Genomic DNA, 26997 nt, shown 5'->3' on the forward strand with positions numbered 1-26997 from the left:
AGAGATCTGCAGAAAATGGATATCTTTTGAATGATCTGCGGCCGTCCTCCCCGTCATTAGCGTGGATAATCGAGGGTCTTCTGTACATCAATGCAAATTGTCTTACAAACGCTCTGAAGTCATCGTTGTACTGAAAAAGTAAAGCGACTGTAGTACCGTCAATGAATACACTACAGTCGTATCCGTGCTCACAACTGTTCACACATTGAGCGGACACGGACATCGCTACTGACTCATGTAGTGTACCTCAACATTAGTCGATATTCATGGCTTAAAAAAGTTTAAATTCGTGAAAGATATCACTTTTTTAAAAAAATTATGAGTAGTTTTTTTTCTATAAGATGTCGGTGTTACGGTGCGGCCATAAGACCTTGGACCTTTCACACAAAATCTCAGATACAGTCTGTTCGCCTATACAGTATCGTGTTTTCATAACGTTAATCTATTAGTGTATTAGGGGACACATTTTTTATAACGCGGACGCTAATTGGATACAACGCGATCGAGTGAATGTAAAGTACGTCGCACAAGTAGAGATAAGTGGTTGTAGCAGCTGCCTCGGTGTAGAATCACACGAGGCTGCGGGATGCTGCTGGATGCTTCTGGATGCTACCTACGTGCCTCAGTCTTTGTTCAGCCTGCGTACGCATCTCACGTGTTATCGCGGACTATTGCTTTACCCTATATAGTATATTATTTATTATAACGCGATATTCTTCAGGAACGCAACTACGGCGTTATAGAACAGACTGTAAAGCTGCAATGGGGATCTCGGCTAGAGGTGCAGAGAACTCGCCAGAAATGTACGGCACCCAAAAACGCAACAATACCTTTCTGTCGTTCACTTCACTGCCATGGAGCTCTCCCTGCAATCATCACCAACAAATATTTCAACAACATCACTCCAGTGCAATAGAGGACTCGACATAAGCCAGGAACAAGACAAGAAGACAATGACCTACTTGCCGCACTTCAATTGTGATAACTTTGTATGCTATAGCACAGGTTATTGCAGTACCGTGTAGTCACAGTATCATTCAAAGAATTTCACAGGGCAGCAGATACAATTGTGCAAAAACAGCATGTGTGTTAAACTCTACATATTTATTGGTTTGCCAGACATCCACGTAGAGCATTCCAGAAGTAACATCAATATTAATGTAACAGTCTCGACGGTATCTGGATACAAAGGCATCTTTAATTGCTGTACATAATATCCCACATAACACCCCGGTGCAAAGACGGGGTGGATTATAAACATTAATCAAAGTAAATTTAGGTCATTAGGGAAGGCATTCTATAATCACGAACTATCCCTGAAGATCAGCAAACATACTCTCTTTCCAGAGTGGTTTAAATCAAGCTCATCTAGAAAAAAAATATTGGAAAAAAAAGCGAACCTCCCAGTTCATGAAGAGAAACATTGAGCATCATGTCGACCGCACGCAGAACGACGGTGGGCTATGACAACTGGTAATCAAATCCCAGATGTCTCCATGCCTCGAACAGAAACGACAGTACTGTAGCACAGCTTTGTAGTAAATTGCCGAATAATGAGATCCTCCACAGGAGATGATAGTAGGGTTGTCCCCTTTCTGGCAATAAAACAGGTGTTAAGATATTAAAACACCAAACTGAAACCTTTGCAAGGAATCATTTCTGCATTAAACACATGCACTGTTTGAGACTCGGCTCTAAAGAAAGCTGTCTTTGGTGTAGACCAATCAGTTTCAAAGACAATGCCACATACTGTCAGAGCATGTTTTTTTGTTTGAATGTCCACTACAAGTACTGTGTGGTTAAGGCAGACATTATTCCTTGCAAAGGTTTCAGTTTGGTGTTTAAACATCTTAACACCTGTTTTATTACCAGAAAGGGGAAAACCCTAGTATCATAATTTAATACTGGCAAAGTAGGTCCCATGATGTAGCTCCACAGGAGATGTTCCAGTTTTACTTACGTCATGCAGCGGGAATGCAGAAGTATACACTCCGTTGGCGATAAGACTCGTGATGCCTGCAAAAATATGAAAAAAAGACAGATTCACCATCACCGGCCATTGTCTATTCACTGCTGGATCATGACCTCCCCAAGCTGTTTGTCATCCCTCACAGTCCAGCGGTGCTGCCATACATCGCACTCCTGCACACGAACGGATCTCATCACTGCATCTGCCTCGGCAGTCGTCCTCCTAGAAGCATTCTCACCTTTGGCTGTCAATCCATCGGCTCTATCAGCCAATGACCATCATCCCATCTAGCGATGCGTTCTGCCCAAGTCAATTGACTTTCCTTAATATGACGTCTCTGCTTTGGGTGTGTTCACCGATCCACGTGTTCCCCTTTTTAAATCCTTTATATTAAGTTCGCTTGCTTGCTTGCTTACGACCGTGTAAATCTTGCGGTCGTTTTTTAACCCACTTCCCGTGATCCAATCGAGCTGACATTTTCCACACAGACTCGTTGTGCGTGACAATTAATGTTCGTGAAAATTTTTTCTCCAAAATTTTACACTTTTTAGGCAAAAAAAAAATATTTTACATTTATTCAAATAGAACTCATTCATGGCTTTGGCTGAACGTCAGTGTAGGAGCCCAGAGCGTGACACCTCCACAGGCCCTGGTGGAGTAGCGCAGTTGGTAGTGCCCTCGCTTCCCATGCCAAAAGTCGTGGGATCGATCCCTGCGTCCTCCGCAGGCGAATATTTTTTTTTACATTTATTCAAATAGAACTCATTCATGGCTTTGGCTGAACGTCACAGTGTAGGAGCCCAGAGCGTGACACCTCCACAGGCCCTGGCAGAGTAGCGCAGTTGGTAGCGCCCTCGCTTCCCATGCCAAAGGTCGCGGGATCGATCCCCGCGTCCTCCACAGGCGAATATATATTTTTAAAATCCTTCATATTGTAATAAACGACTGGACCACGATGTCTGGCTCAGTGTCCTTTATTCGGTTCGTGCTGTACACCCACACGGCTGTCTTTACTCTGTAGCTTCTCCACGGTGCTGACTCCAATGTCGGCCCGATCCACAACAGCAGCCCCGCTGCTGTTCTCTCACACAGCCCCCCTTGGCTGTACTCGCTGCAACTCCTCTCTCTCTCCGCAGCTCTGACAGCCTCGTGCTGTCTCTCTCTCTCTCTCCGCAGCTCTGACAGCCTCGTGCTGTCTCTCTCTCTCTCTCCGCAGCTCCACCTGGCAGCCACCCCGCTGCCTCTAACACGCAGCCCTTCTGGCTGTCTCCTCTGCAGCTGCACACCACTCCGCAGCTTCCTCTTGTCTTCGGGGTTGGCTCCCGATGGCCGTCGGTGCCCCCCCTCTTCCCTCTCGCCCGCGTGGCCTCACTCTTTTCCGCTCACACCCCGACTGACTTCCCCTTCCGGTTTACCCGCTTAAGGACCCGAACCTTCCACCCACGTCACATGACTCCACCCCCCGTGACGTGACATCCGGAAGGTCGCTTACGCCCGCATTACACCACCCTCCCCCGTAGAAAAATCCCAGCCGACCTCGGCTGACCAATAGCAAATCGTAATGCGGCGAACCGAGCTTCCCCCCCTAAAGGACACTAAGCATACAATGTAACAGCAAGAACAACAACAACAACGCAATTAACATCAACGAACGTACAAAAAGCATGCAATAAATACAACTGTAAGAAAAAAATAACAAGACAGCAACAATCAACGAAACGTAAGCGATTTGGAACGTGTGCGGGTCGCCGGCCCGTCCCGGACGGTCGGCGGCCCACTCGCAGAACGGGAACGCGATGAAAGTCGAGGAATGACAGGGGGTAATCCCCCTGTCGCAGCTGGAAGTCCACCGACGTCCCGTGTCCCTAAAGAGTTAGTCTTGGGCTTGTCCTGTGACCGTGCCCGCAGCTGGGTCGGAAGGGCTGCAGGGCTCGAAGGTCCCGCAGACCTGGCAGGCGTCCTCCGAGCAGGGCCCCTCGTCCCCCGCAATGTCACGGCCGGCCTGTCTGGAACAGGTACGACAGGCGCTCTAGCAAGATCAATGGACGCAGGCAGGGGAGAGTCAGCAGCAACAGACCCCGGTACAGTGGACGAGCCCGTAGCGGCCGCGACGACTCTCCGTGCCAACTTGCGCCACTGCGTGACCGAGCGACAAGGCCCCGTCGAAGGGCATGCTTTAACCACAACGTTAGGATGGCGCAACGACGGTGATGGGTGAGGTGTAAAGCCTTGCCGAGTGTCTGGTGTGTGCCGACATGCCTGTTTCGGAGGATCTTTAGCCGACTTGTCCGGTGCCGAGGCCTCCTGCTGCGGCGGAGCCGGGAAGCGGGCCCAGCAGTCTCTGGCGTAGTGGCCCCTACGCCCGCAGCGGAAACATTCGGCCTCGTTGCGCCGAAGCGCAGGCCTCGCCTCCTGACGGCCCCGTTCTGGTAGCGCCGCGCGCGGTCTCGGCCCGCCGCGTCCCGTCCATGGAGCGGAGGCGGCCGTCAGCTGTTGAGGGCCCCGGTCATCCGGAACATAGACAGCCTGCGCAGGGTTCCACCCCAGCGCATCCCCTTCTTTGACGGGCCCCCCCGTCCACGCCGTCACTTGTTTCCAGCGACGGAGGTTGAATTGCGCATCGAGACACTTAGCAGCCGTCCGGGAAGTTAGCTTCTCATGCCCACACACAGGCATGGGGATCCCTAGATCCTGAGACAGCTCCAACATTTTCCCTAATATGAGAGGCTCGAGCAGGTCCTGTGGCGTCTCAGGATAAGCTGCCATGGCCAGCTCCAGCACCGCACCCCTGAACGCCACGGGCGACTCCTCTGGTGCTCGTTGTCGTTGAGCGAATCGCCGATGCGCATCATCTGGTGGCTCGTAAGCATCGGCCATTTCTTGAAAAACACCACTTAAAGTTGCCTTCTTATCGGTCGTTATGGAACGGAAGAATCGGACAGATTCGTCGTCCAGGAGAGTCGGCAACACCTCCAAAGCCTCCGCATCGGTCCATCTTGCTGTGCGTACCGCCGCCAAGAAGCGGCAGGCGAACGCGCTCCAGTCCCCACCGACGGAAAATTCTTTAACCGTTGTAAGGTGGCGACTCCGACTCCTCTTCCCGCCGTCTTCCAATGGTGGTGGTTGTGGTGGCAAATTCAAAATGGCGTCGGCCCGCGGCGTGGCCAAGATGGCGGTTTGGCGCCGCGGAGCACGCAAAATGGCGGCCTCTTGCCGCGTGGGCAATGGCGGCGGCAGGACAGGCAACGTGGCGGCCCGCGGAGCACCAACTGCATCATCCATCGTCCCTGGCGCGACGAGATGGCATAGATGCGCCAGGACGTCCTTAAGTGCCTCCAGTTGTACCGCCATCGCTTGCCATCGTTGATCCGCGTCTGATGATGTCGACGGACCCGCCACCGCGCCAACATCCTCCACTCCCGTTCCCGTGGTCGCCTCAGCCGGGCTCTCCTCCACCACCCCAACAGGATTCGTGGTTGGAGGGAGTTCGTCGTCGTCAGACGAAGAAGCCGATGCAGGCGCCGGATTAACTTTCTTCCTCACTTGTTTCGACATGCCGTTGCACTTCCGACACCAGTGTAATAAACGACTGGACCACGATGTCTGGCTCAGTGTCCTTTATTCGGTTCGTGCTGTACACCCACACGGCTGTCTTTACTCTGTAGCTTCTCCACGGTGCTGACTCCAATGTCGGCCCGATCCACAACAGCAGCCCCGCTGCTGTTCTCTCACACAGCCCCCCTTGGCTGTACTCGCTGCAACTCCTCTCTCTCTCCGCAGCTCTGACAGCCTCGTGCTGTCTCCCACTCTCCCTCCGCAGCTCTGACAGCCTCGTGCTGTCTCTCTCTCTCTCTCTCCGCAGCTCTGACAGCCTCGTGCTGTCTCTCTCTCTCTCTCCGCAGCTCCACCTGGCAGCCACCCCGCTGCCTCTAACACGCAGCCCTTCTGGCTGTCTCCTCTGCAGCTGCACACCACTCCGCAGCTTCCTCTTGTCTTCGGGGTTGGCTCCCGATGGCCGTCGGTGCCCCCCCTCTTCCCTCTCGCCCGCGTGGCCTCACTCTTTTCCGCTCACACCCCGACTGACTTCCCCTTCCGGTTTACCCGCTTAAGGACCCGAACCTTCCACCCACGTCACATGACTCCACCCCCCGTGACGTCACATCCGGAAGGTCGCTTACGCCCGCATTACAATATTAAGTTCGCTTGCTTGCTTACGACCGTGCAAATCTTTCGGTCGTTTTTTAACCCACTTCCCGTGATCCAATCGAGCTGACATTTTCCACACAGACTCGTTGTGCGTGACAATTAATGTTCGTGAAAATTTTTTTCCAAAATTTTACACTTTTTAGGCAAAAACACATTTATTTTACATGTATTCAAATAGAACTCATTCATGGCTTTGGCTGAACGTCACAGAATTGGAGCCCAGAGCGTGACACCTCCACAGGCCCTGGCGGAGTAGCGCAGTTGATAGCGCCCTCGCTTCTCATGCCAAAGGTCGCGGAATCGATCCCCGCGTCCTCCACAGGCGAATATATTTTTAAATCCTTTATTAAATTCTTTATATTAAGTTCACTTGCTTGCTTGCTTGCGCGCTTACGACCGTGCAAATCTTTCGGTCGTTTTTTAACCCACTTCCAATCGAGCTGACATTTTGCACACAGACTCGTTGTGCGTGACAATTAATGTTCGTAAACATTTTTTCCCCAAAATTTGACACTTTTTAGGCAAAAAAAATATATTTTACATTTATTCAAATATAACTCATTCATGGCTTTGGCTGAACGTCACAGTGTAGGAGCCCAGAGCGTGATACCTCCGCAGGCCCTGGCGGAGTAGCGCAGTTGGTGGCAGACATCTCAAGCCAGAGGACGAGAGGACTCTAGCCGCCACGCATATAAAGTATTTATAGTGAAAAACTTTTTTTTACGGGTTATACTTGTTACACGCTTTCTATTAACTCTGTTGTTGTTGTCGTATCCTCAAATCTTGTAACTCAATTTTAATCCACTTCCCAATGTGCTATCGACTGCAAACTTGGTATACTTATGTCATACTGATGACAATACTATATTCTATCACTAAAAAATAAAAATATTTTTAAACCATCTTTTGTATATGTCATGTTTCGGCTTGGGTCTAATTGTCCACGCTCAACTGACGTTGGCTGTAGATCACCATGGCCCCTTACTTTATGGCAAGCTTCGGGGCCACTTCCTGGAGTCGTGGAGTTCTGCCATTTTTTAAAAACTATTTTAAAATATTACTTATTTGTCTCTCAGTGGTAATATCTAGCGTGTGTCTCTGCATGCATTCTTTGCACTTTTCAGTTTTGTTTCGTTTTCTCCGTCAGTGTCCGCATGTCATGTCCTGCAGTGTGCACTGCTTGAAAACACGTTCCATCGGAGTGGGCAGGTAGGAACTTGGTTGGACAGCGCGGCGTTTGGGGGGGGGCAGTTGGATGAGTGGGCATGTTGACCCTTCCCCCCCACCCTCCCCGACATCGTCAACCAATCGCGGCATAGCTTGGTGTTCGGTGGGGAGGTGCATGGGTGGGCGGAATTCCGGATATGCACGACAGACAGACAGACACATAATCCTTGAAGAGCAGTGTGGAACCTGTTGTTGCTACCTGTATTACACTCTAGGTAACTAAGACTCACACACACATACACTCACTCTCACACTCTGAGACTCACACACACACACTCTCACACTCTCAGACTCACACACACACACACACTCTCATACTCACACTCACACACACTTTCACACTCTCAGACTCACACACACACTCACATTCTGAGACTCACACAAACACACTCACTCTTACACTCTCAGACACACACACTCACGCTCACACTATCAGACTCACACACACACTCACTCTCAGACTCACACACACACTCACATCTCACACTCTCAGACTCACACACACTCACATCTCACACTCTCAGACTCACACGCACATACACTCACTCTCACACTCTCAGACTCACACACACACACTCACTCTCACACTCTCAGACTCACACACACACGCTCACACTCTCAGACACACACACTCACCCTCACACTCTCAGACTCACACACACACATACACTCACTCTCACACTCTCAGACTCACACACACACACACTCTCAGACTCTCAGACTCACACACTCACTCTCACATTCTCAGACTCGCACACACTCACGCTCACACACACATTCTCACAATTTTAGACACACAACAACAACAACCGCCATTCGCCACTAAGTGGCGGTGACGTCACCACGACGCTTGTGCCAGGCCAAGTGCACCTTGAGGCCACCTGAAGTGTCGAACGCCCGCTGACAGGAGGTCACGGGGCAGACCCAGGTGCCACGGGTCGACTGACTGAGATGTCCGAGATGACTGGCTGATGCACCACCTGTGCCCCCTACTGTACCAACTTGCTGTGCTTTAGCCACCCGGCGCTCCGCTCGTTGTTGTGAGCTTCGCTCCTCCGCCCTCCGTTGTTGTTGGAGGGCGACTGCCTCCAACTGCCCAGTAGCGTCCTTCACGAGCTTCCTCCACTGAGGCCGATCTTGACACCGCTGGTACCAGTCATCGGCAAGTCCACTCAGCTCCACGTCCTCCTGTACCAAATCACTCCATCTCTTCCCTAGCCCGTGCCGCGCCCGTTTAGCCCCCTCGATCCGGCCGAACAAAAGCTGTTTAGGCATGTGGTGGCTCGGCATGCGGGCTACATGACCCAGCCAACGCAGCCTTGCCTGCCGGAGAAGCTCACTGATGGGACTTTGCCCAGATTTTTCAAGGAGCTCCTCACACAATCCAGCCTGGTTAAACCCAGGATGGATCGTAGGCAGGCCAGCCTAAATGTTTCCAACCGGCGAAGATGCTCCATTAGGGGGGTCCACGTTTCGCAAGCGTAGAGAAGGGAGGGAAGACCTGAAGCGTCGTGCGGAGCGACAGACCAGGTAGCTTCCACACAGCGTTACGCAACCGATGAAAAGATATTGCAGCTCGACTGATTCGGAGTGAGACCTCTGCTGTTAAACTGGAGCCGGTCATAAGCAAACTGCCCAGGTATGGGAAACTCTCCACTCTCTCCACTACTGCCCCATCACTGATTGGGAGTTGTGGGGGTGGAGTGTCCGATGGTACAAAATACCCAGGCAGGTGCTTAGTTTTGGTGGAGCTGATGGTAAGGCCCCACCTCTTAGTGGCACGCTCCAGTCTCAGCAGCAGCGTCTCCAACTCCTCTTCTGAATGAGCAGCTATTACTAAATCATCGGCATACATGACGTGGTTGACCAATAGGGAGCCATCCCTTGATCACACCCGGGCGTCGATCAGCCTCCCAATATATCTGTACCAGATGGAAATTCCCCCGGTACAGCTATTGAAGGCTTCACGAACTACGCGGTCAAAATAGATGTTAAATAATGTGGGAGCCAGAAGACATCCCTGTCGCACCCCACGGTGTACAGGGAAAGGCTCTGACTTCCGGCCACGTAGTTTTACCTGGGCCCGCTCACCATCATGAAGGTCCTTAATGATCGTGAGCAGAGGGTCAGGGACTCTGAACGCACGAAGAACAACCCAGAGCCCAGGCCTACTGATGGTATCATAGGCCTTGACCAGGTCAATAAAGCAAAGATGTAGGTCTTGTTGGAATTCCCTACACCTTTGCTGTAGCAGACGGACAGAAAATATGGCATCTGTGTAAGACCGCCCTTTCCTGAAACCGCATTGGGGCTCCGCAAGCCCCTCCTCAGCGTGCCTAGCAAGGCCATGTTGAATAATCCTTGCCAGGACCTTTCCCGGTACACTGAGGAGTGAGATGCCCCTGTAGTTGTTACAGTCTGTGCGGTCCCCCTTCTTAAAGAGGGAGACCACCAGGGCATCCTTCCAATCCTGCAGAACCCGTCCAGCGGTCCAGACTGTTGTTATGATGTCATATAGGGCAGTCTGTGCACAAACGCCACCCTCCCTGAGCATTTCGCTTGGGAGATCATATCTGCCCGGTGCCTTTCCTAGTCTCAGACTCTGGATCGCCTTCAGTACTTCCTCAACAGATGGCACCTCAGCCAGTCACTCACAGGGGGTGACCTCTTCCAATATTTGAGGCACCGCAGCCTCAGCAGGGTTATCCCCACTTTTTGCCATGATGTTTTCCTGGCTGAGGGATTTCCCCTCCCCCAGGACCTCACAGAAATGCACAGCAAATCTGCAAACCTGTTCCTGGGGGTCGGAGATTGGATCACCGTTTTTTCCCCTAATGATGGTAATAGGTGTGGCGCTGCAGGTTACTTTTTTGATGGAATTAAATAGTGATTTGTGATCGCGGGCCACTGAGGCAGATTCCATCTCCTCAGCAACCTGCGACCACCACCCATCCTTGCAGCGCCTTACGGCTCTCTGAACCTCCGAGCGAAGGCTGCGGTAAACCTCCTCATTCTCTGACGTGGGATGCTGTAGCTGATGAGAGTGGGCCTGTCGCTTTTTCTCAACTAACCTGAACACCTCCTCTGTCAGCCAGGGTTTCTGGGGAGGTCTTGACCGCGTACCCAAAGCAGCCATTGCCGCTGCATGAGTCACAGTCCTAAACCTCGTCCATTTACCCTCGACATCAGGAGGAGTGGGGGACGATGCCAACCCCAGCTGCAATCGATGATGACATTCTTGCTTGCAACTTTCATCAGCTAACTGAGACCAGGCCACTTTAGGTTGGAATGGGGTCCTGGGTGTACACCCACCACCGGAGTGGAAGAATGGCAGGCGCATCTTACAGATGACTAGTCGATGGTCAGAGGGCAGATCAGCTCCACGGTAGGTCCTGGTGTCAAGGACATGGGCTCGCATCCGCTGGTCCGTCACTATGTAGTCCAGCAGATGTTCTTGCTTGGAGCCGGCATGCATCCATGATGTTGTGTCGATGCGCCGATGCCGGAAGAGCGTGTTGGTAATTACAAGCCCATGGGCTGCACAAAAATCTAGCAGCCTCCTACCATTGTTATTGAGCTGATCTGGCCCATGCCTTCCAATCACTCCAGACCAGGTGCCAGCATCATGACCAACTCGGGCATTGAAGTCACCCAACAAGATGGCTCTGTCCCGAGTGGCCACTTTAGCCAGCACCTGTGACAGGAGGTTATACAAGGCATCTGACTCATCGGCTTTTCCTGCATCCCTCCACGGATGTTCGTCTTCGGTGGGGGCATAAGTAACCACGACCACCACTCCTCGCCTCCGGTTGATGGGAAGGCGAGCCCAAATTATCCTGGGGCTTACACACACACACTCACTCTCACATACACATACACTCAATCTCACACTCTCAGACTCACACACACACTCACCCTCACACTCTCAGACTCACACACACACACACTCTCACTCTCACACTTTTAGACTCACACTCACTCACTCACCCTCACACTCTCAGATTCACACACACTCAATCTCACACTCTCAGACTCACACACACACATACACTCACTCTCACACTCTCAGACTCACACACTCACTCTCACACACACATACACTCAATCTCACAGACTCACACTGTCAGACTCACACACACACTTAGCGCGGCGTTCAGGGGGGGAGGCAGTTGGATGAGTGGGCGTGTTTACCTTCCCCCCACCCTCCCCGACATCCTCAACCCACTTAACTATCGGCCCCTCCCCCTTCCCTTAGCCCCCTCCCCTCTCCGTACCCGGTAGTAGGTCTCCACCAATCAAAGAGCTGTTTGTATTATATATTTATTTATGCACGACAGACAGTCAGACAGACAGACAAAAAAATCCCTGGTGGCCAGTGTGGAACATTGTTCCTACCTGTAAAATTATTGTACACTCCTTTTCATTAAGATGTTAAACTTTCCAAAGGGCACTACTTCCTGCTTTTATTCTACTCATTTTGTTTTCAACCAGAATTGCCTGAAAGTAGTGCCCTCGCTCTAGATCATGTTTATGAAGTTATTCAATCGTATGTAGGTCATTAATGTTTGATACTTTTTACAATGACTGTGTCATGGGCAAATCTTAGCAGAACATTTCTTCAATCGTGTTTGTTAAACCTTTATTTCTAAATTTTAGAGAAATATCCGCGGTTTAAAATTACCTTTGTAAGGTTTATTTTTTCTCACCTGAAGATGGACGCTTGTGTTGCGACCGAAACGTAATGTTTTATTTTATAAAAAAAAATTATATCTACGCGACTTTACCGAAAGAACCAGAGAGTATGGATTCCTGCAGTCACTGAACCTTTGTAAGAGCACATCTCCTTGCCTGCCTTCACTTTCTGTTTGTATTTTTTCACTCCCTTCATGCGACCTCAACGTAGCCGTGCCGTTTTGTAAACTGTTTTGGCATTGAGCGAGGCTTACTTTTCCACTTAACCAAATGGCTTTTCACAATGTATAAGCTGGGCATAAAAGTATTTGGTATGCATTTGTCTTGTGCAGGATTTGATTGATGGGATGTGGTAATTGGTGGAAAGACCTTTACCCAACTCCAGCTTGCTCATTTGTTGGATGGCCTCAACATTTATCTGTCATTCGGTTCCGTGAGACGTGAATGATGTGCGTGACAGGAGGCTGGTGGGTGTGTAATCCTTCAAATCGGGGTTTTCTCCTCCTTATTTCGAATAAAGTGATTGCCGAAGAATGATTCCGGGAACAGGTTTTGACTAATTTTGACCATTAGCTAAAATGAATCAGCATTTGAATTTTTTGGGAAATTTAGATATGGCCAATATTGACACGAACTCACCCATTTTGTAAGGCCCTTTGGTGCATTTGACCCTTTTCAGAATTTCAAAGACCTGTAAGATAGACAGGAGCAGAATCGATACATTTGTGAGTTTACATTTTGCAACACTTGACTGCAGATGTACATTTGCAATGTTGTCGCTGTTTTCACAATAAACGTTGCCAAATATTTTACACGGGGTCTAGGAAAAGTTCTCGGTGAGATTTCACTTAACTTCTAATAGTTGCACGTGTGAGATAAAAGTTTTAAACACTAATGCAGTTTTATCACAGTGTCACATTCAATTGCTTTCCCACTAATGCTACAATCACCCAATAGTACTAAACACTGCGCGTGCACTCGTCCTCCAATCTATTCCACCACACGTCTCTCCCTTGGTTATCCCCGTGCTCACGACACACCCCCATACATCTCCTCTCCTTCCCGAACTTTCTAAAATTACTCCTAACCTTCATCCCAGCTCCCTCGATCACCAAACCTCTCTTCACCTCTTTCTCTTTCTTCGCCTCCATATCCCGTTCTTCCTTTCCCACTTTTTTTCCCCTTTTGAATTATCTGGCCAATTTCCTTGCCCCTTACTCATCTTTGCACTTCCCGCAGTCACTGTCGCAGCGACCAATGAGGCCTCCTGGTTGATTGGAAAAAAACATGGATCCCTATCCCCCATGGTGAAAATATATTTTTGTTAAATGCCAGATAAGAATTAACTGCAAATTAATGAGAATAATATGCAAACCTAACTGTTTGATTTTCATTGCTTGAGATGCATTATATTATAGCACTAGACAAAAATATATCAATTTGAGTCATAACTGCTTTGATAAATGTTAGTTTGATATTTTGCCGTGCAACGCTTTTGCTCATTAAAACCAGCAATACTGCTAAACATTCGGTATAATCTTTCGGCTCAAGTAAGAACATTTCACAAACAGAAGTCAAAGTATTTTGTGAAGGAAAATAAAGCATCTGAGAAAGGTTAGACTTACGTCATGTTTTTGCTGACATGTTCAATAAGACATTAAGACATGTTTGTTGGAACTTTCTGACCCGCCCCCTACTGGACAGCTGTTAAAAAGAGCTTCAACGGTCATCGGATTTCTCCGGGATAAAGAAATATTCTGATCAAAAACATGTAAGCTTAAAATTACTTTAATATTCATACAAGGTGGATGTTTAATTGTTTAAAATTTTGTTTGATTCACACCATTGAAAACTTACAATGCGGCTTCGCGTGGCACTGTCAAAGAATGAATCTTCACTTTTGATATCAAATCTGCAACAACAAAAACCCCATGTTAAATACATTGCATAAAGACAAGCAAGTTAATATGATACAGTATATAGCATAATTAGATATAATTGAGAGTGGACATATCTCAAAACCGGAAGTTCCCGACCTGATAAACTTATAGTATACATTTCATCCAGACCAATTCACATAACAGCCTAAAACCACCACATTACGCCTATTGTGAACCTTCTGAATGTAATTAAAATGTATCCAATGTTGAAACATGCCGACCAGTATTGCCAAATTCAGGTTTCATTTGCTGCTAAATGCACAAACAGGAAAGCCAAACCTTGGATTTGTTTTTACAAAAATTGCAGCTTGTATTTTCTTTGCTTGGATTCCGTTTAGTATTTACAATTTTCCAATAATTTAATAACCGTGCAAGTGGCTATTGAAACAAGGCTATACATCCCGTGCAGAGATATTGGGATCACTTAACGTATAATTAATCCGGAGCTTAGAATATTTTTTCTTCAACAAATATAGCAATGTTGGGTCGTGCGAATTATGAATGATGTCACACGCACAGCTTCTGCTTGTCTCTGGAGAAAGGGAACGAGAGCTTTTTCTGGGACATAGCCTCCTGCGAATGAGGCACGTTGGGCTGCAGCGCATGGTTGATTCTTGCACCGAGCCCGTGCAGCACTCCCGACGATTGCTTCATCTCAAACACCTGGATGCACAATTTCACAACACAGCAATTGCATCATCGTGTTATGTTTACCATAAGAAGTATTCTCGTAATTTGTTTCCGATGTCGGAAGAGGCTTTTCCTGGATTTAACACTCCTGCCACAACTTTCTGGCCCGAAGGGTGCTGATGAATTGGCGGAAATTTATTATTTTCCCGAGGCTCTTGAGTTGCAAACTTTCGGAGAAAAATATTAAATTATCGATTCATGAATTTTGCCGCAGAAGCGTGTGGCGGGAGGTTGGATGTTCACAGAAAAAATGACGATCTAATTGAGCTGATTTAAAAATATATTTTGGTGGGGTTTTATATCGATTTTTTTGGAGTCGACATTCAAAATGCATTATATAAAATACACATGACACAGACGGTTTAACACGTAGGCTTTTGCGACCAATATCAAACATAATACAGGTTTTTTGGTTAGATCGCGTAAATATGAACGTGTCGTTAAACCCACCACCACCCGACACAGCCAAGTTTTGTCACGTAAACAGAACATGCCAATAAACAAATCGGTTTGTCACGTAAACAAAACATGCCAGACGCATAGATATGGACATATAGATGTTGTATTTACGTTCTAAGAACCATATGAACTCTGGATCTCTTTTTATAGCTGTCTATGAACAGGCTGGTTAACGCACCTTCTTAGTAGGCATCTTGATTTTGAGGAATTCGGCCTCCCTGATGAGGACCAACCAGGGTGCATGAATCCGCACGTATCCATGTCCCTCCGCCTGGTCCTAATAACAACGACATCCACACACACGCCCAGTTGCATGCCCGTGCTTACATGTAGCGCAGCGGTTAGTGCGCTGCTCTACAAACCTGGCGACGATTATCTGAACCGGTCATGGGCCTCCCCTAGGTCGACTCAGCCTCAAATTAATATTTGGTATTTGTGTGCCGTTACGGCCTTCATAGATGCTCGCTACCAGTCCTTGTCCCAACAGTCTGTTACAGGCTATACGGGGGGTCTTTGTCTATGCATAAAAATGCACACCTGTGATACAGAGGATAACAGGACCCTGTGGGGTGGGCTGATAGGACCGAACAATTGAATGGCTATAATAAAATGAAATGGCAAAAAATGGCCGCCAATAAGTGGATGCCCCGTGGCCCCGCCCTCCACCCGCGTAACCCCACCCCGGCCACCCGTGGCCCCGCCCCATCTCGGTGTCCCCGCCCCCAGCTCGTTGCCCCGCCCCTTACCGCCGTAACCCCGCCCCAACCCCGCGTAGCCCCGCCCTCCACCTCGTGCCCACGCCCCCTGCCGCCGTTGCCCCGCCCAGCCCCAAGTAGCCTCGCCCCCTGCCGCTGTAGCCCCGCCCAATACACCCTGAGCGGGGGAGAGATTCCCAGGCCTGGCTCGGCTGAAGAGCCGCCGACGAGGGGGGGTGGTAGGGAGTTGTTTTTAATGTAAAAGCTTTAAATTTAAATGTTTCTATTAAAAAACATCAGGGAATGTAACATTGTTAAACATTAACTCCCTTTCACACACACGGGGGAACTATACGAAGGGAGAGCTTGAGGCCTAGGTCTAGGCTTTAGGCCTAGCTGTAGGCCTTAGGCCGCCGTGAGTTAATTGTTAATATAAATGTTTTAATTATTTATGTAAAAGCTTTAAATGTAAATGTTGCTATTAAAAAACATCAGGGAATGTAACATTGTTAAACATTAACTCCCTTTCACACACACGGGGGAACTATACGAAGGGAGAGCTTGAGGCCTAGGTCTAGGCTTTAGGCCTAGCTGTAGGCCTTAGGCCGTCGTGAGTTAATTGTTAATATAAATGTTTTAATTATTTATGTAAAAGCTTTAAATGTAAATGTTGCTATTAAAAAAACATCAGGGAATGTAACATTGTTAAACATTAACTCCCTTTCACACACATGGGGGAACTATACGAAGGGAGAGTTTGAGGCCTAGGTCTAGGCTTTAGGCCTAGCTGTAGGCCTTAGGCCGTCGTGAGTTAATTGTTAATATAAATGTTTTAATTATTTATGTAAAAGCTTTAAATGTAAATGTTTCTATTTAAAAACATCAGGGAATGTAACATTGTTAAACATTAACTCCCTTTCACACACGCGGGCTACGATACGAAGGGAGAGTTTCAGGCCTAGGTCTCGGTTTTTGTAGGGTCATGCCAAGTGTTTGCAGTAGGGGGCGATGTTGCTACACGGACGGACGGACAAACGGACGGACGATATAATCTATTGGTGGCTGGTCCACTTCGTTCCTACCAGTATAACTTGGTAGCCTCACAACTGGCAGGAGCAACGATAATTATGGTTCAGTAAGTTTGGCACACATCATCAACCATCGTCAATGCTTCAATAGATTCGTGTAAACGAAAACACTTACTTCCTCATCCCATTCCAGTTCTAGTCTGGCATCCATTAAGTTTTGCTCAAATTCCTCCCGGCACATCATCTGCTCTTTCTCCAAAAGGTGGTGGCTGTTGGGTCCCGTCTCACTGCCCTCCTCCAACACGGACGTTTTTCTGGAACGTGCGCGTTTGGTCAACTCGTCTTCAGTTTCCGACTTCTCAGCTGGAGCAGTGATGACTTCCAAAGTTGTTGCAGTGTTTTCCTCACTTGTTGGGCTCCCAGGAAATGATCTGTGCCCCTTGAAGTGGTATGCCAACACGAAGTCAACCCGCCTCTTTCCATCACGCATGTAAGGGCCTCCCTTTGGGATGTCCATTACGTCACTCACAAAGTTATTTAAAACCTGCAAAGTGAAAAAAAGCCTCCGCATGAACAATTATGAGATTAGAGACGATACTCCGCTCAAATAATACGCCGACGAGGTTGCTCAGCAATAGAGGGGAAGGTTGCAACACATTTAAAATCCTGGTTAGGGGGACGAATGACTCAGCCCATCTTCCCTCCAATGTTGATATAAAATAAGTGTCACTTTGTGGAGAAGTCAATGGCGGTTTTCTTCAGGACAGACTCACCCTGCCATAGAAATGTGGATTTCCCAACACTGGCTCAGGACTGTAAACAGGAGATGAGCACTGCCTCAATGTTTGTTTGAGCATCAGGAAATCACTTTGACTTTAGAACAATGAAGACAATAATTAACACATCGAATAGGACGGTATTCATTTCTGTTTTCAATAATTTAGTATTTACATTTGTTATGCATGTCAAGTGCGACATTCCAATTCACGAGGTGAGAGCGTGATCACTTTTACAATACTCGTCAGCATCATGTTCAGCACGAGCCTATATGTTAGTCCACACCCTGTCTTGGTCTTTTCCACAGATCCTTTGAGATCTTCAAAAGTTAAGTTGTCTCCCCACTGAAACGCTAATGTTTTTGAGCCAGTGATGAATTTAAGGACTCCCAATGATTACATGCAGTTCATAGCACGCATAACTAACTATCCCAGCTCTGCATGTGCTCGTCGCTCTCATATCTTTCCAAGCGTTTAATTTTGCACTCAGGTCCTCAATGCGAGCGTGCGGTATTTACCTGCAAGCCTGTGTAGAAGGTGCGGTGGATATCCTTGTCCTTATCGCTTTCCTGGATAGAGTCTGCAACAGTTTCCAACGCAATCATCGGGGGCACCATCAGCAAGCTGTTATCCTGATTTTGCATGCCCTGCAAGGTAGCGTACACACAGACCACTGAATTCCAACATGACCGTATCTGCTTTTCCCCACACCCACTGCACGTGATACGTGCTGCATGTGCTGTGTAGACTGTCCAACATTATGCGACTATGCAACCTGATGCAAAGACTTATACAATGACAAAAAGCAATAAGAGCTAATTGGGAAAAGTTGGTGACAAATGTCAGCAATAACGTTCATTACAATTTTCATATAATCTGTATTGTGTAGTTGAACAAGTCCTTCAACAAACGGGGAAAAAAAGAGTTCGTGATGATCAAATATAAACGTAAGTATTTGGGTGCCGCTCAAACTTCAAGTTTGTTGGTTTCAAGGTCACGGGCTCGTCGTTTCATTTATTTGCCCGAGTTTAAAGACAATCCCTCAGTATGTACTGGCCGCACAGCGGCGGCGAAACATATACTACAGCCAATAAACATACTCTTTGGTTCTTTCGGTAAAGTCACTTAGGTAGAAAAACAAATAATAAATTACGACGTTTCGATCGCAGTTTTACAGCTGTATCTTTCTACCTGATAACGATTGCTTCTGTTGTGATCGAAACGTCGTAACTTATTGATTTTTTATACTACGTGACTTTACCGAAATAACTAAAGAGTATGGATTTCTGCAGTCACAAAAGCTTCAAATCAAGATTGAGCCAATAAACAGTCACGGTGCAGTGAATAAGAAGCGGAGACCCTGAGCAACCTGTGACTGAACAGGGTAGAACGAGATTCTCCGTTGATGACTTTTACACCAAAAGTAACAAATTGAGAGGAGGGGTGTCACCCAATAACACTGACACTTCACTTTTTCCATATGGACGTATTGGCGGTCCACCGGTGCCAGTCAAACGATGTCGCTGTTGCTCCTTGAGTGAGCTGCAGACTCTCCATCAGAAGTTGCCTTAGATTCAGCAGCTTGCTTTCCCATTCGAACGTGTGACATTAAGTCATAATCTTTTCATGCCACCGTCCACCAACATTTTTTCCGGAAATTAATTGAGGAACCGTCCAACCAAGTCTCGGGCACAAGGAGTCAAACCTGCCTTTGGAACACGGAGCAGCCAATCGTCATCGCGCTGGGTGCTGCTATTTGGCAACATACTGTGTGGCTTCGTGTTCAGCTGCTCATAAACGTTAGTCTTTCAACTGCTTCAACATCACGATAACTAATTTTGACGCACCATCACCACCCCACAATATTTTCTGACCAGGGTTTGCGAATTGCGGGAAATAAAAACATATTCATATATTTTTATACTGCTCACCACCGGTGTACCGCCAATACGTTCACTTCATATTGCGTGGCACCCTAAAGTGTATTTATAAATTGGCAGCCATTTATAAATGGAAGTTGCCAGGCATCCCGGTCTACAACTCGCGGGAAACTCACTGCAGTTCATGCCCAGCGTGCTGCGGTGACGACAATATCCAAAGGCAGCTACAGAAGCTCTTTTGAATCCAAAGATCCACGTCTGACATTGGGGGACCATATTGAGGATTCTGCAATCTGTGGCGCACTGCGGACGTGAGAATTATAATCGGGGATAAATGTTCCGTGCCGACGCAGTGTGAATTAGCCATGCGGCTCCATACAAAAAGTGAAAACAATTACAGATAACGGGGAAAGTGTGGCAAGTGGTGAGTGGTTATTTTTGTCTCAGATCCAAATGGGCATAAATCTGCCTATGGGTTTATGTTAAACCATATTTTGCATTATAAAGACTTGATATTCAAGGTAAAAAAAAACCTTTTCTAATCAATACATCGTGTCAGCACGGCTCGTTTGTGCAACGTAAACCAAGAAAAGTAGCAAACCCCATTTTCCCTGCAACTTCGCTTCTGCAGCTCTCCGTTAGGCCCTACACACTGTGGCAGTTTTCAGTCTGCCAGGCGTTTTCAATCCACCTCGGTGTGCCACGGATTATAGCGAACCACCGATAATTAATCCTTGATTTACGGGGATTCGTATAATATTATATGGCAAAATAAGGGGGTTTACCAACGTCTAATGCTACTCTGGGTGGTTGGTGAATAAGTTGTATCTCATTTTGTTACACAATGTAAGGGAAGTGACCTCGTGAAGAAGTAAGGGCACATCCCAACAGAGCAGCGGCCACGCCACGGGCTGACATGTGTTTGAGCCCGATGGTGGATGCGTAAAGTAGCAGCTTGCTGCTCTGCCAACACAACTGCTTCTCTTTGTGCTTCTTCCCTCGCTCTGCTCCACTTTCGAATTCCTTCCCATCGTCCCTTTCCAAATTCAGTAACAAATTTCAGTAACATATTATAGTAACATATTTCACCTGGAAAATGTCTTGAGATGGGACATTATCATTCGCAAGGATGTAATGCAATGTATGCAAACATGTTCAATCTTATCTAATACCATTTTAATAGTGCTGTTTGTTGCTGACCGCTTAGTGTTTTGGCCCTTTGAGTCAGTGCTCAGCAACCATGACAAAAAACCCTCTGTAAGGCATCTTGCAGAAACAGATTTTTATTAAGCGGTCTCATCAGCCACATTTGGCTTCCTTAATAACCATCATCGTCATCATCGCTGCCATCATCGCCACCGTTATTTGAGCTTCAATGTGAATGGTCTCATCACGGATGACGTGGATGCTGACATCAAATGCAGGAATTTTAATATTTTTCTGAATTTATATCAGTACCAACATCAAACTCACTCATCATCCACGCAATTACACATATAGGGGATCTGCGAGCCATCCTCATGCACTCGCACCACGCAGACATGAAATCTCCGCACTCAGCATTGCACACACCAATCACACGCACGGGAATACACTAGACGGGGGTCAATGGTTAAAGGGCACTGACGTCACATGGACTCAGTGTGCGAGACGGAGATGTGTGTTGGGAACGAGGGCGGAGATGGAGGGTTTAAAAGTGGCTGCGAGGCGCGTGTTCGTGGACTCAGCCAAAATACGCTCTAGGTGCCTGGGACGAGAATTGCTCGGAAATGGAACCGACGAGTCGGGATTCGTCCCCCAGCTCATCGGCGGAATCCATGGCAGCTGCTCGCCCCGTGTGGGCACCTTCCTCCACTAACCCGGTGGTGCAGACCCAGCGCCGCCGCCGCAGATCATCCTCTAGGGATCGGAGGATGGATCAGCTGCTGGAGGCAGTAACTGCGCTGCTTCGCCGGCTGAGTCCTAAGGTCGAACGAGCAGGGGGAACTTCAGCCGCATCACCTCCCCAGCGAGGGGACGGGTGCCACGGTCAGCCTTCCCGACCAGGCACTCCACAGCAGCTATCAGGGGATGGAGCAGCACCAGCGACGCTGCCGACCGTGTGTCCTGCGCGGGACCCATACTTCCCCCTGGCCTCTCCTACCGATATCCGCCGACAGCAGGGGCAACCGGGGGACATGAACGACTGGAGCGCAACAGTGAGCAGCTGACCGGGCAAGGGCATGGAGGACCAGGATGGAGCCGCCAGCTGGGTTCGATACAGAGGTTCGCGTCCAGATCGGGAGAATGGCGTGCTTTCGTCCACCGGTTCGAGACGGCCGCCCGGGCAATGAAGTGGACGGAGTAACAAGCCCTGACAATGCTGCCCACTGTGTTGGACGACCCCGCACTGGCAGTGTTCGACCGGATCCCGCCTGCAAAAAGAGGATCCCTGCAGGGTGTCTACAAGGAGATGGCGGAGGTGTTCGACCATCCGTCCGGGGCGCACCAGAAGTAAAAAAACAATCGCTCCTGGTCTTCAGGATGGAATTGTTGACGCTGGCAGAAGCCGCATTCCCACGGCTCAACAAGCCGGGCCTGGACTCGCTGGTGGCAGAGGGGCTCCTTGCCATGGAGTAATGCTGCCGGTGGTGGAAGAGGAAGCCTGCTCATCGCTATGGGTTGCACGACATATCTGTGCTTACGAAGAGATGGTGGGACCCGTGCGAAGTGTGGCACACGTTGTATAGCATCGCGGTGACGTCGAGGGGCTGCCACGGCCCCCAGCCAGACACGCGCCGCCAGCGGAGGAGGACGAGGGAGAAATGGTGGTGGCCCTGCAGCAGTATCCGAGGATCCCGCGGGAAGTGGAGCGCCAACCCTGGGGCTGGCCACCTCACGAGGCAGGAGAGCATCCTCGGGTCATGGAAGAAGTAATCTGCCATTGCTGCGGTTGTGAGAGACACATCGCCCGCAGATCCCGCAGCAAGACGAGCGCACCGGGGATGACCAGCCGGGATCGTCAGCCTCGGTCCGCGGCCGTTCCGACTCAGGCGAGTGCTGACACCTCGGACACCCGGCCAAAACCATCCACCCCAGGTTTAACCCATTACGCATCTCATTCCTCGGGGCGGCAGCTATAATTTCTGCTGATGGTCCGGGCCCATGGCCGGAGACGGTTAATAAGTGGCATCGTTTGACCAGAAGGGTGGTGGCGGCCACGGCTGGGACGTCCATGTTGATAGGCTCGGTGGCAGGGGTTAGCGTCTGTGTGTTGGTTGACACGGGTGCGTTAGCCAGCATCATATCCCTGCGTGTCTTTGACTTGTTACCGGAGGGACAGCGTCATCCCGTGCTAGTTCAGGCAAGGTACATAGCCGCAAATGGGGGAAGTATGGGGATAATAGGCCAAGTGGTAGTGCCGATCCGCATCGGGGAGCTGGAGGTACGGGCTCCGGTACTGGTCTCCAATGTGTTCATGGTTCCCTGCTTGCTGGGCATGGACCTGTTGAGTCACATGCCCCTTCGCATTCTGACGGACGAAGGCTGCGTCGAAACCCCGTCGGGGGGTCACTTGTATTTCTTGAGTCCAGACGGGGAACGGAAGCAGCTTCCGCGAGTTCAGGCACTGGTTGGGACTATGGTCTCGATCCCGCCTGGTGCGCAAGCCTTGGTGCCGCTTCGATATCGCACACTGCTCGTCACTTCCCGGTCGGATGCGCCACTCATCGTGTACGCGGTACCGTCTGTGGTTGGTCGCCATTGCCTAGCAGCAGCTGGCACGCTCGTGTGCAGGAATCATCCACTGTTCCTGCAGGTCCTTAACACGGCTGACACACCCATTACAGTTAAGGAAGGAACCTTGTTTGCAAATATCAGTCCCATGCATTCGGACCCTGAGGCGCAGACCGTCAACAATGTGCATTTGGATGGTCCGTCAGTTGGCGCGGAGGATATGTCATGGATAGACACACTCCTGGCACAGAACACCGATCTGTCGGCAAAGGAATCGGGGGAGCTCAGGACTTTGTTGTGTGACTTCGCAGGGTCCCTACGATGTTGGTCACACGACGCTGATGGAGGAACACATTGATACGGGCGATGCGCCACCCATTCGGCAAAATGCCTATAGGATGGCTCCTAGCAAGAAGGAGCATGTGTAGAATGCAAGAGATGATGATCGCCATCTACGAGTCCGTAGGGGGCACCGGTTGTATTGGTTAAGAAATCGGATGGATCTTTGCAGTTTTGCATAGACTTCAGGCGGCTCAACAAAGTCTACCTGCTCCCGCGCATAGATGACTCATTGGATGCACTCGCAGGAGCAAACATTTTCTCGACACTAGACCGTTTGGCAGGATTCTAGCAGCTACCACGAGATGCTGAACCCAGACCGAAAACTGCTTTCAGAACGCCTCAAGGTCTCTTTCATTTCAACTGTTTGCCGATGGGTTTACAGATGGCTCCCGCCGCTTTCCAGCGATTGAGGAGTTTGTACTTGCGGGGTTGCAGTGGGAGTCATGTCTCATCTATATGGACGATGTAATCGTATTCGCTCGCACATTCGAGGACCATAAGACCGAGGCTACACTACGCGTTCGCTATTTTTGGCCAGGCATGTCCGCCGATATCCGCCGTGGGGTGTCGGCGTGCACGTACTGTGCGTGCAGGAAGCCCCCGCCGGTCGTGCGAAGCGCTCCCCTGCAGTCCATTAAAGTTTCACAGGTAAACGAACTCGTGGCCCTCGATATATTGGGCCCCTTCCCCGCCACTCCTCGAGGAAGTAGATACCTACTGGTGGGGATGGAGTACTTTATACGCTGGCCCTTTGCCTGCCCGTTGGCCGACCAGACTACGGCGTTCATAGCAGACACCTTTATAAATGGGTATATCGCTGACAAGGGGGCTCCTTAGCGGCTGCTGACAGACCAGGGCAGAAACTTTTCCTCCAAGCTTTTGCAGGAGGTGTGTGACATACTGTGTGTCAAGGTGCGGACGTCCCCTTACCACTCATAAACGGACGGGATGGTAGAACGCTTTAACCGCACCATCTTGGGGATTGTTCTGTCTCACGGCAGGAGTTTTGCCGCACGGCAGATGGGGGGGGGTGTATGTACACAGGAATTTCCTGTTTTTGATGCTAATTTTGGTCACGTGACCAGGAAGTTACGATTTTAGATTTCCACTGAACCACGCGGGCGTCGGCCATTACACAGATGAGTCAAGATGGCGGCACACATCGCGTCTCAGTGAAGCTAGACGCAGTTGTCCATTGTGGGACTTTGAGAAGCATTGTCTGTAAGTTTGTTTATATTCTTATAATATTGGCAATGCTGTTGTAATGTTGGAATGACCATTATAGTGATGTAAATGCCTTTGTAGGGGTGTCAGGGGAAGAATTCCCACCAATAGATGGGTTAGTGGGAGGGGTGATCGAGGAGATATAAGGAGAGAACGGGCGGGAAGAAGGGGTCTTTGGCGGGAACGAGATTGGGACGGCTGGGGACAGGTGTGAATGGAAAAAAGGAATAAAGGACGAGACCCCTGCAATCTCGTGTCGGCTCCCCTTTACATTTTGTGGCAGCGGTGGGATCTTAATGGCTACAAAGAAAAATCCCCGCGGGAAAGAGCCAAGGGAAGAGGAAGCAGGGGCCGGGGATCCTTCCCATCCCGGGCAACAAGGGGGCCTGCTATCAGAAGCAGCAGCAGGGGGCCCGGATCGCCTGGAGGACCCCATGGAGGACCGCATGGCCCGCGTGGAGAGGGCACTCCAGGAGCTACTGCAGAGGATCCCTATGGGGGGCCCGCCAGCACCGGGACTCCCATCCCCACGCATACTACGGGAGGAGAGGCCACGGGACCCGGAGGCCGACCAGCCGGCCGGGCGGGAGCCGCAACCAACCTCGTCACGCCAGCCGCCGCCGCTCCCGCCAAAACCCCCAGGGCTAAACACCCAACACGGAGAGCAGGTGGCCGGACGGCCGCGTCGGCTGGGGCCCGTCGACAAGTTCGTGGCTGAGGAAGAAGATTGGGAGGGGTTTGTCCGCCGATTCGAGGCTGCCTTCCACGCTCTCGAGTGGACAGACGAAGAGGCACTACGAGCGCTGCCATCCGTTCTGGGCAAAGAAGCACTCTCCTCTTACACCTCCCTTCCCTCGCACAGCAAGTCCACGCTACAGGTGGCCTACGAGGCTTTGGGGGAGATCTATTGCCCGGCGGAAGGAGCCTTTGAACGGTTCCAGGATCGCCAGCGAGGGGCTAAAGAATCCCCTTTAGCCTACAGGGGTGCGCTGCTCGTGTTGGCGAGGAGAGCTTTCCCTCGCCTGGCTGAAGAAGCGCTCGAGGACCTCGTGGTCGAGCACCTCATCGCCTACGCTTGCCGCGCCGGCGTTGTAATGCCCGTGGTGACGCCGGAGGAACGCACCTCGCTGTGGGCTGCCCGGACCATCCAAGCCCACGAGCAGGTCATGGGCCGGGCGCCACCCGTGGGCCCGGTGGCTGGCGCGGCGGGGGGGAACAGCCGAGCCGTTGCCGCGGCGCTACTGGGTCCAGCGACACCAACCGCCGAACCTGCACCGTCGCCACAGGCTGCCTGTGGGGCAGCTGGGAACGGAACGCCGACGTCTGAGACGGAGCCATCGCTGCGCGAGGTGTACGCGGCGATCCGGGGACTGGCGGAGCAGAGGGACCAGGGGCGCGACCAGCCGCCGCGTCGCTGGCAGCTGCCTCTACAACATCGCGCCAGCCCCCCCGATGGAATGCCCCGTGGGTCTGCCACCGTTGTGGTCGAGAGGGGCATGTGGCGAGGGGGTGCCGCACGGAGCCGGAGGCCGCCAACGTCACCTGGAATCCGCCGGGGCCGAACGCCGACAGGATCCAGGCGAGTGACGCCGTCCCGCCCGGCCTCTCGGTCGGGCCGAGTAATTACAATTCCGACGCCACGAACTCACCTGGAGTCTCCTCGGGGTGGGCGCCGGTGGTGTCGTTCCCCGGTCCCCACTGTCCTGGTCTGGGGAAGGGGATAGCGCCGGGGCCTGTGATTGCGTCGCAACCCGGAGTGGCGTCGCGAACGGACGTGACGTTGCATCCGGAAGTGACGTCGCGGCCGAAAGTGGTGTCGCGGATCGCGCCGGGAATTGCGCCGGGGCCGTGGACCGCGCCGGGGCCGGGGACCACGTCGGGGATCGCGCCGAGGCCGGGGACCGCGCCGGGAGTCGCGCCGAGGCCGGGAGGGACGTCGCGGGCAGAGGTGACGTCGCGGGCGGAGGTGACGTCGCGGGCGGACGTGACGTCGCGGGCGGAGGTGACGTCGCGGGCGGAAGTGACGTCGCGGCCGGCAGTGACGTCGATGCCGGGCGTGGCGTCGCGGGCGGGCGGGGTTTCGCGGGCGGGCGTGACGTCGCGGGCGGGCAGGGTTTCGCGGGCGAGCGTGACGTCGCGGAGGGGCGGGGTTTCA

The 26997-nt window shown here is 50.6% G+C and overlaps 1 protein-coding gene across 1 annotated transcript in view; it reads right to left on the minus strand.

The window, feature by feature from the left end:
- Positions 1–15832, minus strand: part of LOC144720184 (anoctamin-1-like) — an 87163-nt gene extending 71331 nt beyond the window's left edge. The window contains exons 1-6 of the mRNA XM_078596681.1: positions 15362–15832; positions 14552–14697; positions 13952–14006; positions 12734–12785; positions 1961–2016; positions 831–866 (exon numbers count right to left, since the gene is read on the minus strand). Coding sequence (XP_078452807.1) covers positions 831–866; positions 1961–2016; positions 12734–12785; positions 13952–14006; positions 14552–14697; positions 15362–15376 — 360 coding nt within the window. The 5' untranslated portion in view covers positions 15377–15832. The remainder of the gene's footprint in view (positions 1–830; positions 867–1960; positions 2017–12733; positions 12786–13951; positions 14007–14551; positions 14698–15361) is intronic.
- Positions 15833–26997: the final 11165 nt, after the last annotated feature.

This window comes from Lampetra planeri, chromosome 8 (genome assembly GCF_965212315.1).
Source record: "Lampetra planeri chromosome 8, kcLamPlan1.2.h2, whole genome shotgun sequence".
Lineage (NCBI taxonomy): Eukaryota > Metazoa > Chordata > Hyperoartia > Petromyzontiformes > Petromyzontidae > Lampetra > Lampetra planeri.